We start from the raw sequence: 13,191 nt of genomic DNA on the forward strand, positions 1-13,191 counted from the left end.
TCCAACCCGGTGTACCAATTGATTCCCCCCCCCCCCCCCCCCCCCCTGCAGTCTTTCACAGCGTCGTCCCCTTGTAACCCATATCCAGCACGGATCCCTGATCCTCCGACTTCCTGCCCAGCACCCTCTTCCGATAGCTCTGCTCCGCCAGGTGGCGCAGGTGCTGCGCCGTTCCCACGCCCGTCTTCTCCACAAAGCGATGCAGGTAGCCGTGCCGGTTGTGGAGCAGCTCGTGCGGATGCCCCAGCTCCACCACCCGACCCATGTCCACCACCATCACTCGGTCGTTGTCCATCACGGTGTGCAGCCGATGGGCGATGGTCAGCACGGTGCAGTGGGCGAACTTGGTGTGGATCGCCTCCTGGATGAGATTGTCGGTCCTGCAAAGTATATATCGAATATATATTATAATAAAGCATAAATACTTATAAATAAATACTAATGTTCTTCATTCAACTTTGGGGTAAAAAAACCCAGCACCCATTATAAGCTACAGATCCAGATAATTTCGATTGTTGAATCAAAATACTACGGCGTACACACATTGTAGGCATCCTAGTGTTATCAGAAACACGTTTTCAAGTGTCACGCGAAAAGAACATGGTAGGTAACACATTTTCTACGTCGTATTCAATGCAAATTTCAAACTTCATTGACAAACTATAAAGATCATTGATCAACATCAGCTGATTTTGAAGGCAAAGTGATTGATTTTGAGATTTCGGCTGTCATTCCTGACGTCGCTCGTTTTGATCTTTCAAACCGCACCGAACCGTCGAAATTATCAAATCAATCAAGTTAAGTGCGTTCTGCCTCAAATTTTCGTTCAGTCAGATGATCTTGACATTCAGAACATTACAGACAGTTACAGTTTAGTGACGAATCTTGTATAGACTTACTCGGGATCCACGTTGGCTGTGGCCTCGTCCATGATGAGTATTTTGTTCTGGCGCAGGAGAGCTCTGGCCAGGCAGACCAGCTGCCTCTGGCCCATGCTGAAGTTGGCGCCGCAGTCGTGGAGCCTGCAGTTGATGCCCTCCTTCAGATTCGATACGAACTCCTTGAGCTTGACGGCCTCCAGGGCCAGCCACAGTTCCTCGTCCGTCTTCTCCTCGAACGGATCGAGGTTGAAGCGGAGAGATCCCGAGAAGAGCACCGGATCCTGCGGTATGATCGAGATCCTTCGCCTCAGATCGTGCAGCCCCAACTGTGATGTCTCGAAGCCATCGATGCATATGTGTCCATCGATGTGAGCCAACCGAAAGAGCGCGTTGACGATGGAGGACTTTCCGGCCGCCGTGTGTCCCACTATGCCGATCTTCTCCTCGCCACGGATGGTGAAGGTGAGACCCTTGAGGATGTAGGGCCCGCGGCTACTGTAGCGCAGCCGCAGATCCCTGAAATCCAGCTGTCCTCCACTGGGCCAGTGCTTTGGCAGATTGACGGACTCCTCCGTTTCGTAGGCAGGTTCCGATGGTATATTCACATACTCCATCACCCGCTCCACGCTGGTCATCATGTTCTCCAGCTCCACGGTTTGCCGCATTCCCGCCTGGCACATCAGCACCAGATTCATGGACTGTGTGATGGCCAGACCCACATCGCCGCTGTAGTATCCTCTGTGCTTGTCGAAGAGCAGGAAGCTGAATGTCACCGCCAGGATGTACAGGACGCAGATGAGGTCCGTCCAAAAGGCGAAGGCCCGGTTAATGCTCACGTGGAGGTACAAGGCAGAGGTGTTCTCGTTCTGGTAGTAGTGGAAGTCCCGCTCCATGTACTTGGTTCCATTCATAGCACGAATGGTGGCCAATCCCTTGAAGGTGGCATTTGTGTGGGAATAGATGGGACTGCGGGCTGCAAAGGATTGGGTTAGTAACTAGAAGTGAGAAGTATGCCAGATCTACTCACATATAGTTTCTATGCGCTTCAAACTCCGGCTAGCTCCTATATATAGGCACCTACAGCCGTACAATAGAGCCACCACCACGATGGCCGGAATGAGGAGCCAAATATTTGCCGTGCTGACCACCGCGAGAACCGCCAGAGCATTGACAGCAAATTCCATGGAGTCCATCAGAGCCTGCGGCAGATTGATATCGATGGCCAGGACGTCGCTGGAGAAACGATTCAAAATCCGGCCGGAGGTGGCCAGCGTGAAGAAATGCATGAAGGCACGAATGACGCCTTGGAAGAGTTGGTCGTGGATGCGCAGCGATATCCGCAGGGTCATCATGAAGAAACCAAAGGTGCGGAGCACGTAGAAGATGAGGGTGCACAGGATGAGGAACGTGTAGAGGATCATTATGCGCAGACGGGTCCTATGATACTCCGGAATGGGCTCGTGCTGATTGGGCTCCGTTTCCTCCCAAGTTGCCCTGTAGAAATATACAAAATCCTGTTTGTTAGCTCCATGCATTGAATTATTTGAAGAATTTTCTATATTGTCTATATATAATCTTATCGTTAGAATGCATGCTCGTTTTAATCAACAAACAATCCAAGGTATTCCCCAGACTTCCTATTTTCACCGTCTGATACTGAAATATAACCATATAACATGTGGCGTCGAGATAGTGAGCTGTGCTCCATCTGTGCGTAATTCGGGCAATATTTATTGCAATCATCAAGTGGAACACGCTTTTATCATGTAGTGCTATTAAACACGTCGCAATCTATAAATCAGACTGACTCATCTCACAACTACGTTACTCACCTAAGCCGAAAATAAATGCATGGGATTCCACTTACCACTTGGAAAGGAAAATATCCATGGTTGCCTCGGAGGAGCGGGCCACGACGAACATCAGCAGGATGAGCACCACCACCAAGGGATGTCCCAGCACCTTGAAGTACTCCTTGTAGGTGTTCAGCTTAACAGATCCAATTTGCTGCTGCTCCTTGAACTGCTGCTCAATCTCGTGCCGATCCAGATGCTCCTCCTGGGACAAAGATTTCCGTGGCTCGGGCTCCTCGTACACACTATCCGTTCGCATGGCTCGCAATTTGGCCACCTCCACGTCGTTGGCCACCGACATTCTGAATCGAATAAGCTTCTTCAGGGCATCATAGTGCCCCTGGACAGAAATGCGACCACCTTCGAGCAGGACCAAATGATCCACGTGTCTGAGCAGCTGAACACGATGGGTGACCAGGATGCGGATCTTTTTGGACAGGAACTCGTTGAGACACCGATCCAGGAGCATCTTGCTCACATGCGAGTCCACGGCGGATAGTGGATCGTCCAGGAGGTATATATCCGCTTTCCGGTAGACAGCCCGCGCCAGGCTGACTCGTGCCTTTTGACCGCCACTCAGACTGGCTCCACCTTCACCCACTCTGGTGCTATCGCCCAAGGGCAGTTGTTCCACGTCCCTGTCCAGATGACAAACTCGCAGCACCTCCAGATAACGCTGCTCATCGTAGGGCTCCGTAAAGAGGATATTATCACGGAGACTACCCCGGAGTAGCCAGGGTTCCTGAGGAGCATAGCTAAGGACTCCATTGACGTCCACACTGCCACTAATAATATCCAGCTCGCCCAGGATCACTTGAAGAAGGGTGCTCTTGCCGGCACCGACGGTTCCCACGATTCCCACAAACTGCTGATCCGTGGCCTGAAAACTCACATCCTCGATGTGGCGATGGCGCTTCTCCTGCTTCTTCTGATCCCAACTCGCAGTAATTTTATGGACCGCAATGCTTTTAGCTTCAGCCTTGGGCTTGTGGGTGCGTCCGAAGAAGTTGCCGTGATCCGGATTATCCTCCGCCTCCTTGAAGTTGTGCACTCCACCATCAGCAGGATTCTCGTGCTGAAATAGGAAGTCCTTCACGCGATTGGCCACCACAAAGGTCTCCACCCACATATTGATGGCCAGCGGCCAGGAGTGGAGCAGGGATTCATTCAGGTGATCATAATAGCTGGCTACTATAAACACCTTCTCCGAAGTGACTATGTCGCCCGTGAAGACATAGGTCACCAGGGAGAGGAAGAGGGACAGCTTGGATATCATGCCTGTGCACTGTAGTCCTGCGTAGATGTAGGTGGACCCCCTAATGGACTCCATTTCCTCCTTCCTCACTTTGCCTATCAGCTTGGCGAAGGACTTCTCCCACGCGTACATCTTGATAAGCTGCATGGCGGCAATGATCTCGTTCATCAGCTTCACCCTTTCATCTCCCACATCCGCCGAACTCCTTTTGTACCGCGCTATTGCCCTTGCGGCCCAGGCTTGGAGTGGGATGAAGGCCACGATGGTGCCCAGTCCCACAACCGCTGGCCATCCAATCAGCTGATATATGATGTAGACGAAGACCACGCCCTCCAAAGGTCCTCGCCACAGTTCGTGGAAGCAGTAGAAGGACTCGTTGAAAGTGGGCAGATCGGTGGCCATCAAGGATATGGCATAGCCACTTACTCCACTGTTGTCAGCCGCCACCGAGACCCGAAGAAACTTCCGGTAGACGAGACCCGCGCAGGCCAGTCGGACGCGAGAGCCCACTTTGAACAGGTACTTCATAAAGGGGTGGAAGAAGAGTCCGGAGATGAGGGAACAAAGCACCACACCCATGGCGTACAGGTAGGCCGAGTGCTTGGTGATCTTCCCAGTGCTCTCCGAGAAGAAGGACACCAAGCCACCCAACATCAGGGGCTGCGTTGTGCTGGGGGTCAAAAAATATAATAATACATACATAATACATACATAATTTCCCGCCGGAGAATGATTTGCCTGCCCACGCTTAGTACTTACTGCACTGCTATGGCCATGATGGAGTACACGATGCTCGCTGGCACAAAGCTCCAGCCGTAGGCCTTGAATATCATGCGCAGGACATTGGGCTTGGGCCGCTTGAGTTCCTGCTCCCAGTGGCCGAGCAGGAAGGAGGACACCTTGGTGCTCTCGAGACTGGGCTCTGTTTCGTAGAGATCCGATGGATCCAGATTCCGTCGCAGTCCCTTGACGAGAATCTCGCGCGTCCACCTGGAAGGATAGAGGGAGGAGCACAGGGCGAGGGAACTGGTTATTGATGGACATGACAGGTGTCGCCGGGCTGTCGCGGATTCTTTTATCGCTCTTCAAAGGAATCAAACGAATTCACTCGCGCCGTAAATTTCGAGTGACGGCCAAGGTGCGGTGCCCATAAATACTGATCATGGTGGGCAGTCCGTCAGCTGGAAAGGTCTATATCTTATCAGCAGGACTTCAAGAGGGGTCAGCCCGCGAAATCAGTTAAGTTGAACGCGCGGAGCGCTTCTCACAAGCTCACAATTTTGGAAACATTACGTATGACGATTTAAATATTACGTATACGCAGGACTGGCTTTCACTCGCTTTCACTCACATAAAAAACCATTTGGAAAGGAAGTTGGCCTTTGTCACTGGATTCGGCTGGCGCTGCTCACGAACCGCACTCATTATTATTCGAACTTAGCCGCCCGTAGGACATATAGTTTACTAGCTATACTAGCGAACGCGGAGTACATTAATATCACATATATGTATTTGAACGTTTGTTAGATCCTTGACACGATTCAAGGCACTCGCGTGCGATTCTTGCGCCGCTCCACTCGCCACTGACTGCTGCCCGTCCGGGCATTTCAATTTTAACTAACCACTAGCCACTACGCCGTGCTCGGGAATCATCGCTGTAAATCAATGATCCGCCCTATCGGCCAGGGGCAGCGAAGTTTTATCTTAATGCCCCCTGACAGCCACCCATCAGCCGACATCGTAGCAGAAGCATGCGATGCAGCAACTTCGACCACGATTTTTGCCTAAGTGGGTTTCGCTGTTGTTTGCGAGAGTTTTTTTGGCCACGGACGGGACATCCCGGCTGGGCAGTGTGGTGCGGTGGACCCTAGCCGGTATCTTATCGTAATCACAGCTACCGTGTAGACTTACTTTGATTACACTTTTTAGCAATCGACAATTTTAATTGGAGCTACGGATGGTTCATCCTTATCGATCCGCACATGATTCACACGGATCTTGACAGTCATGGCCAAGAGTTTAGTTCAATTGCTACTTTCATCAATATTATAGGGGATTCTAATATTTGTATTTCCCAAACGAATGTACTCATTAAGGGGTTAATGCACCGATTATCGCTTATTGAAGATGAAAGGCGTGTGCCGCCGCAAACGCAGATTAAAGCACTTCATTCATTGGTTTCAGTTGTAAGTAATAATTCTCAGGCACTTTATTGAGATTGTACGTATCTATAAGTACGATGTGGTAATCCTACATTAGCTACATATTTTTAAAAGTACCTAAATAACTATTTGTCTTCGTTTGATTGAACTTGCTCTGATTTGTGCACGGCGTTTGCGAATTGCTTTCGATAGGTTTGCCAATTGAACACATGACGTACAAAACATAGGTGATACATACATATACATTACTCAGTACGCTATGGAACATATACATACATAAATTCGTGGCGATAATAAAGCTTACAAAGTACAAGGCAATAGGTATTTCGTTAGCTTTAAGTACAACTGTGCTATGTACATAATACTTTCAGTTCTTATGATCTACAAGTCTACAAGTAGATGAGTGTGCGTTGCGGTCACTGGCTCTTCTCCTCCATTGCTAGTGTGATGTTCAAGTCCTCGGCGGCCGTATCATCTCCTAGGATCTGATTGCTGTAACTCTGTTCCGCCGCCTGTTGCAGGGCAAAGGAGGTGGCTGCGCCTGTGTTGTCCACCAGCTGGCGAAGGTATCCTCCAGTTCGCTGCAGCAGCTCGTAAGGATGTCCCAGCTCGCGAACCTCGCCGGCATCCATTACTAGCACCCGATCACTGTCCATCACGGTGTGCAATCGATGGGCTATAGTCAATACAGTGCAGTGCGCAAACTTGGAGCGAATGGTCTGCTGGATAAGCTTATCAGTTCTGCAAGGGTTAAAATAATGTATTAATAATAAACTTTATATTACTTTAAGTTTACTTACTCTGGATCAACGTTGGCGGTAGCCTCGTCCATAATCAGTATTTTATTGTGCCTCAGAATGGCTCTCGCCAGGCACACCAACTGCCTCTGGCCCACACTAAAGTTGGAACCGCCATCGTACATGCGATAGTTCAGTCCACCAATTAAAGTGGACACGTAGGAACGCAACTCCACATCGCCCAAAGCTTTCCACATCTCCTCGTCCGAACGCTCATCCATGGGATCCAAGTTGTAGCGCAAAGTGCCGGAAAACAGAACCGGATCCTGGGGTATGATTGAAACCTGACTGCGCAGATCGTGCAATCCGATATGCTCAATGTCCACATCATCAATGCGGATTATGCCCTCGTTGCAGGCCAAACGGAAGATAGACTGGATGATGGACGATTTACCGGCGCCAGTGCGCCCCACAATGCCAATTTTTTCGCGCGGTTCGATAGTGAAGTTCAAATCCCGTAACACAGGTGCTTCTTTGGGTGAGTAGCGCAGTTTAAAGTTGATGAACTCGATGCGTCCCTTGCTGGGCCACTCGCTCTTTGGCTTGAACTTCTCCGGCGTATCTAAAGGTGCCTCCGATGGCTGTTCTGTATACTCGAGCACCCGCTCTACACTAGTCATCTGGTTTTCCAGCTCCGCTGTCTGCCGCATGCCCCACTGGCACATTCCAGTCATCGTGGTGGAGTGCAAAATGGCCAATCCCACGTCGCCGCTGTCGAACTCGTCCTTGAGCAGCAGGAAGCTGAAAGTTACCGCCGTCATATAGACGATACACAGCACGTCCGACCACAAAGCAAAGGCACGAGTGCAGGAAAGGAAGAGAAACCAGGCGGAGGTGTTGGTGTTCTGGTACTCATGGAACTCCAGTTCCAGGGCGCTTTGGGCCTGCAAAGCGCGTATGGTGGTGAGACCCTGGAAGGTTTGGTTAGTCAGCGAGAAAACCGGACTGCGAGCTGGAAAAAACAAATGCAGAACAAGGTTAAATATGTATGTAGCTTAAAGTACTTTAAACATCTTAATTTCAATTGCAACTTTCGTACAATCAGTAATTATACAATTTCACTTACATATGGACTCCAAGCGCTTAACACTGCGACTGGTGGTCACGTAGAGGTAGCGTATCATGCCCAGGATAACACCAATGATGGCAGCTGGAATCAGGAGCCAATAGTTCGCAATAGCCACAATAATTACGACGCCGGAAACATCGATAATGAAGGCAAGGCAGTCCAGCAGAGTGTGCGGCAGATCCGTGTCCACTGTCCTTATATCCTTGGAGAAGCGATTCAGAATTCGTCCTGAGGAGTTCGTATTGAAGAAATACATGCTGGCCCGGGTGATGCCCCGGAAGAGTCTGTCGTGCAGATGCAGTGATATGCGCAGGCACATTTTGAAAAAGCCAAAGGTACGAATGAGGTAGACTATCAGTGTGGCGCCCAGTATGGTGGCATAGAAGAGTACGAGCTCCTGGCGGATGCTTGCCTGGATATCGCTAGCTAATGAAGGCGCAATAGATGGATCCGTGGCCGTGGCATTGATCGGCAGCGTATCATTGGCAATCATCGTATCGGTTTCGTTTAGCAGCGCTCTGGTGCTATTAACAGCTATTTGCTCTTCCCAAATGACCCTGAAAAATGCATTTTTTAGTTAGTAATAGAAAAGCAAAAAGAAATAAAAAATAGTTTACCATCTAGACAAGAAATAATCCACTCCAGTTAACATAATCCTTGCGCAGACGAACAGAGAAATAATAATGCCCAAGAGGAAGGTGCTATCCAAGGCTTTGATGTATGAGGCGTAGACGTGCATTTTGATGGAACCCACGGTTTGCTGCTCCTGGTTGACATCCTCTACATGTTCGTCCGGTCTAAGCAACTGGTTGTGATGCTCCATGCTCTTCTCGGAATCGCTACGAGACAAATAGCTGCTGACACTGTGCGTATCGATGCCGCTCTCGTCGTGCTGCGTCTGCTCTAGGAACTGAAACTGTCGGGAGCGCTGCAGTTCCTGGTAGCTGCCCTGGGCCATAATCTTTCCGGAACCCATCAGCAACAGGTGCTCCACATCGAACAGATATTGCACCTGATGGGTCACCAGAATTCGAATCTTGTTGGAGAGAAAGTCGCGTATGCAGCGATCGAAGATGTGCTTGCCCACGTGGGTATCCACAGCAGACAGAGGGTCATCCAGAAGATATATATCCGCCTTGCGGTAGACCGCTCGCGCTAAACTCACTCGGGCCTTTTGGCCACCACTGAGACTCACTCCTCGCTCTCCAACCACTGTCAAATCTCCGCGAGGCAGCAACTCCATATCCCGCTCCAAGCCACACACCTTCACCACCTTCTTGTACCGCCTCTCATTGTAATCCTCCACAAAAACGATGTTGTCTCGAATAGTGCCTTCGAAGACCCAGCTTTCCTGAGAGGCATACGAAATCTTACCGTGGACCATGGCTTCACCCTTATCGATGCCCACTTCGCCCAGCAGGACATTAAGAAAACTGGACTTGCCGGCACCCACGGGTCCCACGACGGCTGCAAGCGTTTGGTCCTTTATGTCCGTGCTGAAGTCCTCGATGGCGCAGTTGGCATGACCATCGCTGGTGTCCCATGAAGCAGATACATTTTTGAGCACCACACATTTTTTCGTTGCCTCCGGATCGTAATCCCTTAGACGATTGTGGTGCACTTGCCCATTGGACAGCAGGGATCCGTTTAACTCTACGTTCTTTTGTTTGTCCTTTTTGCTAATTCTGCGCTTTTTGCCTATTGTTTGTTGGTTTGCTTCTAAGTTTATGGGCACCTCCGCTTTGTCCCCGTCTAGTAGGAAATCTTTGCAACGTTTTGCCGAAACCATAGCCTCGGCAATAAACGTAATAGACATAGGCCAAAAGGTTACCATAGAATCGTTGAGCATGTTGAAATACGATGAAACTGTGTACACCTTTTGAGCGGTCAGGGGATCACCAAGGTAAACGTAGGAGCACAGGGCCAGGAACACAGATAGCGGCGATATCATGGAGGTGCAACCAAGAGCGGCATGGATGTAGGCAGTGCCCCGAATGGCCTTCACCTCCTTGAGGCGAACTTCGGCGATGACTCGGGCAAAACTTTTCTCCCACGCGTACATCTTGATAACCTGGATGCCCTGGATGATCTCGTTCATCAGCTTTACACGCATATCTGTTCGCTCTGCCGTCATTTGGCGATAGTAGGCAGCTTTCTTGGCTGCCCACGCTTGCAGTGGAATAAAGCTGAGCATAAAGGATACACCTATCACAGCCGATATACCGATTTCACGGTACATGAGAAACCCAATCAATATCGACTCCATGGGTCCCTTCCATGTATCATGAAGGAAACACAGCGCCACGTCGAAGCGACCAAGATCGTTGGACAAAATATTGATGGCTCTTCCTCGCAGACCATCGTTACTGCTGCTTTTCGAGACCTGCAGGCACTTGCGGTAGATGAGTCCTGAGAGGGCCAGCCGCAGCTTGGTGCCCACTTGAAAGATGTAAAAGATGAAAGGGTGGAACGTTATCACAGGCACCAGCATGCAAATCACAATTCCCATGGCATACAGATATGCTGTTTTTTCACTGATATCCGTCTGATTTGTGGCAAAGTAACCGACCAGACCGCCCAGGAATAGCGGCATGAGAGATCTGAAAGAAAATTAAATAGGATTAGCACGGAAGTTGAAGTAGTGTCCGTTTCTACCTACTTGCAAATCGTTTCGCTAATGGAAAACGCAAGCCCCATGGGCAGGAAAATCTTGCCGTATGCCCGAAGGATCATCCTCACTACACTGGGATTATTTCGTTTCAGCTCATCGTCCCACAGTTCCGCAAACTTGTTCGTCACTCTTTCACTATCCAGGGTCTTCCTATGCTGATACAGCTCCTCGTCCGTCAGCGGACCCTGGAGACCTCGCTTGAACAGGTCTCGCATCCACCTGAAACATTTAAAGTCATGGGTAAGATAGAGTTTTAAGAGGATAAAGAACAGAAAAAAGAACACAAAAACCTATAGTGGAACTATTTTAAGTTAGTTAAATCCTGTATATACTAATCTTAATTTAACTTCAATAGCGCACATGTTAATTTTTACGATGGAACTACAGTAGTACTACAGAAGCCCTTTAAATGTTCTGATAATGAGGGAGACAAGGTCGTTTTCCGTTGTTAAGCCCTAAGATTTTATACGATTTCCTACTCTTTATGGCTGATTAATTAAGTAGAGCTTACGTAACGACGACCCCAATTTAGATACTCTGGGCACCATTTTGCTTTAGGGAACTCCTCTGATAAAACACAGACAAGGCATGCAAGCGAAATCATTTTCTTGGGAATTTCGTAACGCTCAAAATCCGCGAAAACCCCTGAGGCATTGTTTGATTACATTTTAATCAAACACTTGTACGTGTGTACATATCTATATATGCACGTACATATTTATACTGTGGAAACTGGGTAGTAAAAGAGTATAAATGCTAATTAGAAATGACATTGTCAGTTCAGTAATGTAAGTTTTTCCATGTCAGCAGATTATCATCAAAATAAACCAATAATAAAATGATGAATGTAGACATGTAGTATTTGTGAACATCAACACCAAAGGGGCGTTAATTGATTCGCGTTAATCATATGAATATTGGATCTATCGGTTATTTGAATATACTCGATGCCATATAAAACTCCAAATTAATTTACAGACTTTGTTTACTTGAAATCACTATGAAATTGGATCAGAATCGTACACAGGAATACTCTTTACGCAGAAACTAGACCAATTGATCCAGTCTAACGAATTTCTTTCCTCCAGTACATATATACAGCAAAATCATGAGAAAACGGGCAATCGAACTCCGCGATCTTAAATTAAAACCGCGCTCATGTGACGGCCCCGCCTGCAAGATCGATGATTTTTTTATAAATTACATTTCAGTCTTTTGTGTACATATATTTTAAATTGTCTACCCATAAAGCGATCATTTGAATAGTTGTAGTAAATGTGGCATTGAATAGTGAATTAAGATTTCAGCCTTATCAGCTCTAGTCAGACTATAAACGCTTTGTTTATTAGAGGAAATCGTAATAAAACCCGGGTGCCAGATCCATCTGGTTGCAATTGGCAAGCGTTCATTGTGGACGCCAGATAAAGATGTAACCTTGAGGTCCGCTCTGACATTTAATAAAACTATGCCATCGAATTGCTATTCTCATTAGAACCAAACCTTATCAAGCACACCAAACTTATCGGCCCAAACAGGCTAATACAACTAAACTAATTATACGATAGGTGCTGCGCCCTGATATAAGTAAACCTGATACTACAATATGGTGAGAACACGTGCTACAGAAAGGTACATCTGATTTACCGTAAGTTCTGTGCGTGACTAATGAAGGAGTGACTCCAAGTCTGGAAGTTCTGTTTCTGATGTGTCTGATATTTTCTACATATGCACAAGTTGGGTGAACTCACCAGAAGCTCCATTGTGAGAAGAAGTTGGCTTTGGTGTAGGGATTCTTTGGGCGCACGACCTTCCTTCTGGTTCGGTTCATAACTTTGGTAGGGGTTCTGGTAGTGGGGTTGCCGGGATCGGGGGTTTACCGTTACGTTGCGGCACTGATTCACTTGCTGGCTCCGCTCCACTCCCCCTTGTCCAACACTCTCCTGTTCCCCTGTCGAATTGGATGGTGAAAATCAATAATGCATAGCCGGCAACAACAAATCGGTTGTAGCTTTCGGTTTATACAATGTACATATGTATGTACATAAGCATACAATTGTTGTCTAGGTCGAGGTCAGCAGTGATTTATCCACCGTTATTCACATTTACCGTTATTTACGCGCGCAGCAGTAAAAAAGAACTGGCAACTGCGTCGGAGATGAGTTGTAATTTTGCGAAATTTTGCTATATATATATTTGTTGTATGTGCTATATGCTAATTAACAGACGTCTGGCACAACATTCACACTAGGAGCTATGGGAATTTACACTAATATTATGCGAAAAGAGCACCCGCACGGAGCAACAAAAAAAACCTACTGAGCTGGGATAAAGAAATCGCTCTTCATTTATACCCGAGAGCGAGAGAGCTCTCCAACGTTGCCACCCAGTCGCATTTTATACTCTTTAATAAAAGAGATAACAGGAGTGTACTGTGTCCACTAAAATGTATGTAACATGATAATCTATGTTTAATACCTTACTGCCTACCTTTACTACCTACTAA

General features: G+C 47.9%; 2 protein-coding genes across 2 annotated transcripts; both read right to left on the reverse strand.

The window, feature by feature from the left end:
- Nucleotides 1–39: 39 nt before the first annotated feature.
- On the reverse strand, nucleotides 40–5,557 carry LOC120451307 (probable multidrug resistance-associated protein lethal(2)03659). Its single transcript, XM_039634872.1, has 6 exons — nucleotides 5,341–5,557; nucleotides 4,749–4,979; nucleotides 2,749–4,659; nucleotides 1,909–2,375; nucleotides 900–1,854; nucleotides 40–380 (listed from the first exon to the last, which is right to left on the reverse strand). The coding sequence occupies exons 1-6, from the start codon at nucleotides 5,412–5,414 to the stop codon at nucleotides 56–58; spliced, it is 3,963 nt and encodes a 1,320-aa protein (XP_039490806.1). The 5' UTR covers nucleotides 5,415–5,557; the 3' UTR covers nucleotides 40–55.
- A 610-nt stretch (nucleotides 5,558–6,167) lies between these two features.
- On the reverse strand, nucleotides 6,168–13,009 carry LOC120451285 (probable multidrug resistance-associated protein lethal(2)03659). Its single transcript, XM_039634831.2, has 7 exons — nucleotides 12,795–13,009; nucleotides 12,437–12,636; nucleotides 10,677–10,907; nucleotides 8,635–10,617; nucleotides 8,015–8,574; nucleotides 6,952–7,900; nucleotides 6,168–6,892 (listed from the first exon to the last, which is right to left on the reverse strand). The coding sequence occupies exons 2-7, from the start codon at nucleotides 12,514–12,516 to the stop codon at nucleotides 6,568–6,570; spliced, it is 4,128 nt and encodes a 1,375-aa protein (XP_039490765.1). The 5' UTR covers nucleotides 12,517–12,636; nucleotides 12,795–13,009; the 3' UTR covers nucleotides 6,168–6,567.
- Nucleotides 13,010–13,191: the final 182 nt, after the last annotated feature.

Source organism: Drosophila santomea, chromosome 3R (genome assembly GCF_016746245.2).
Source record: "Drosophila santomea strain STO CAGO 1482 chromosome 3R, Prin_Dsan_1.1, whole genome shotgun sequence".
Classification (NCBI taxonomy): domain Eukaryota; kingdom Metazoa; phylum Arthropoda; class Insecta; order Diptera; family Drosophilidae; genus Drosophila; species Drosophila santomea.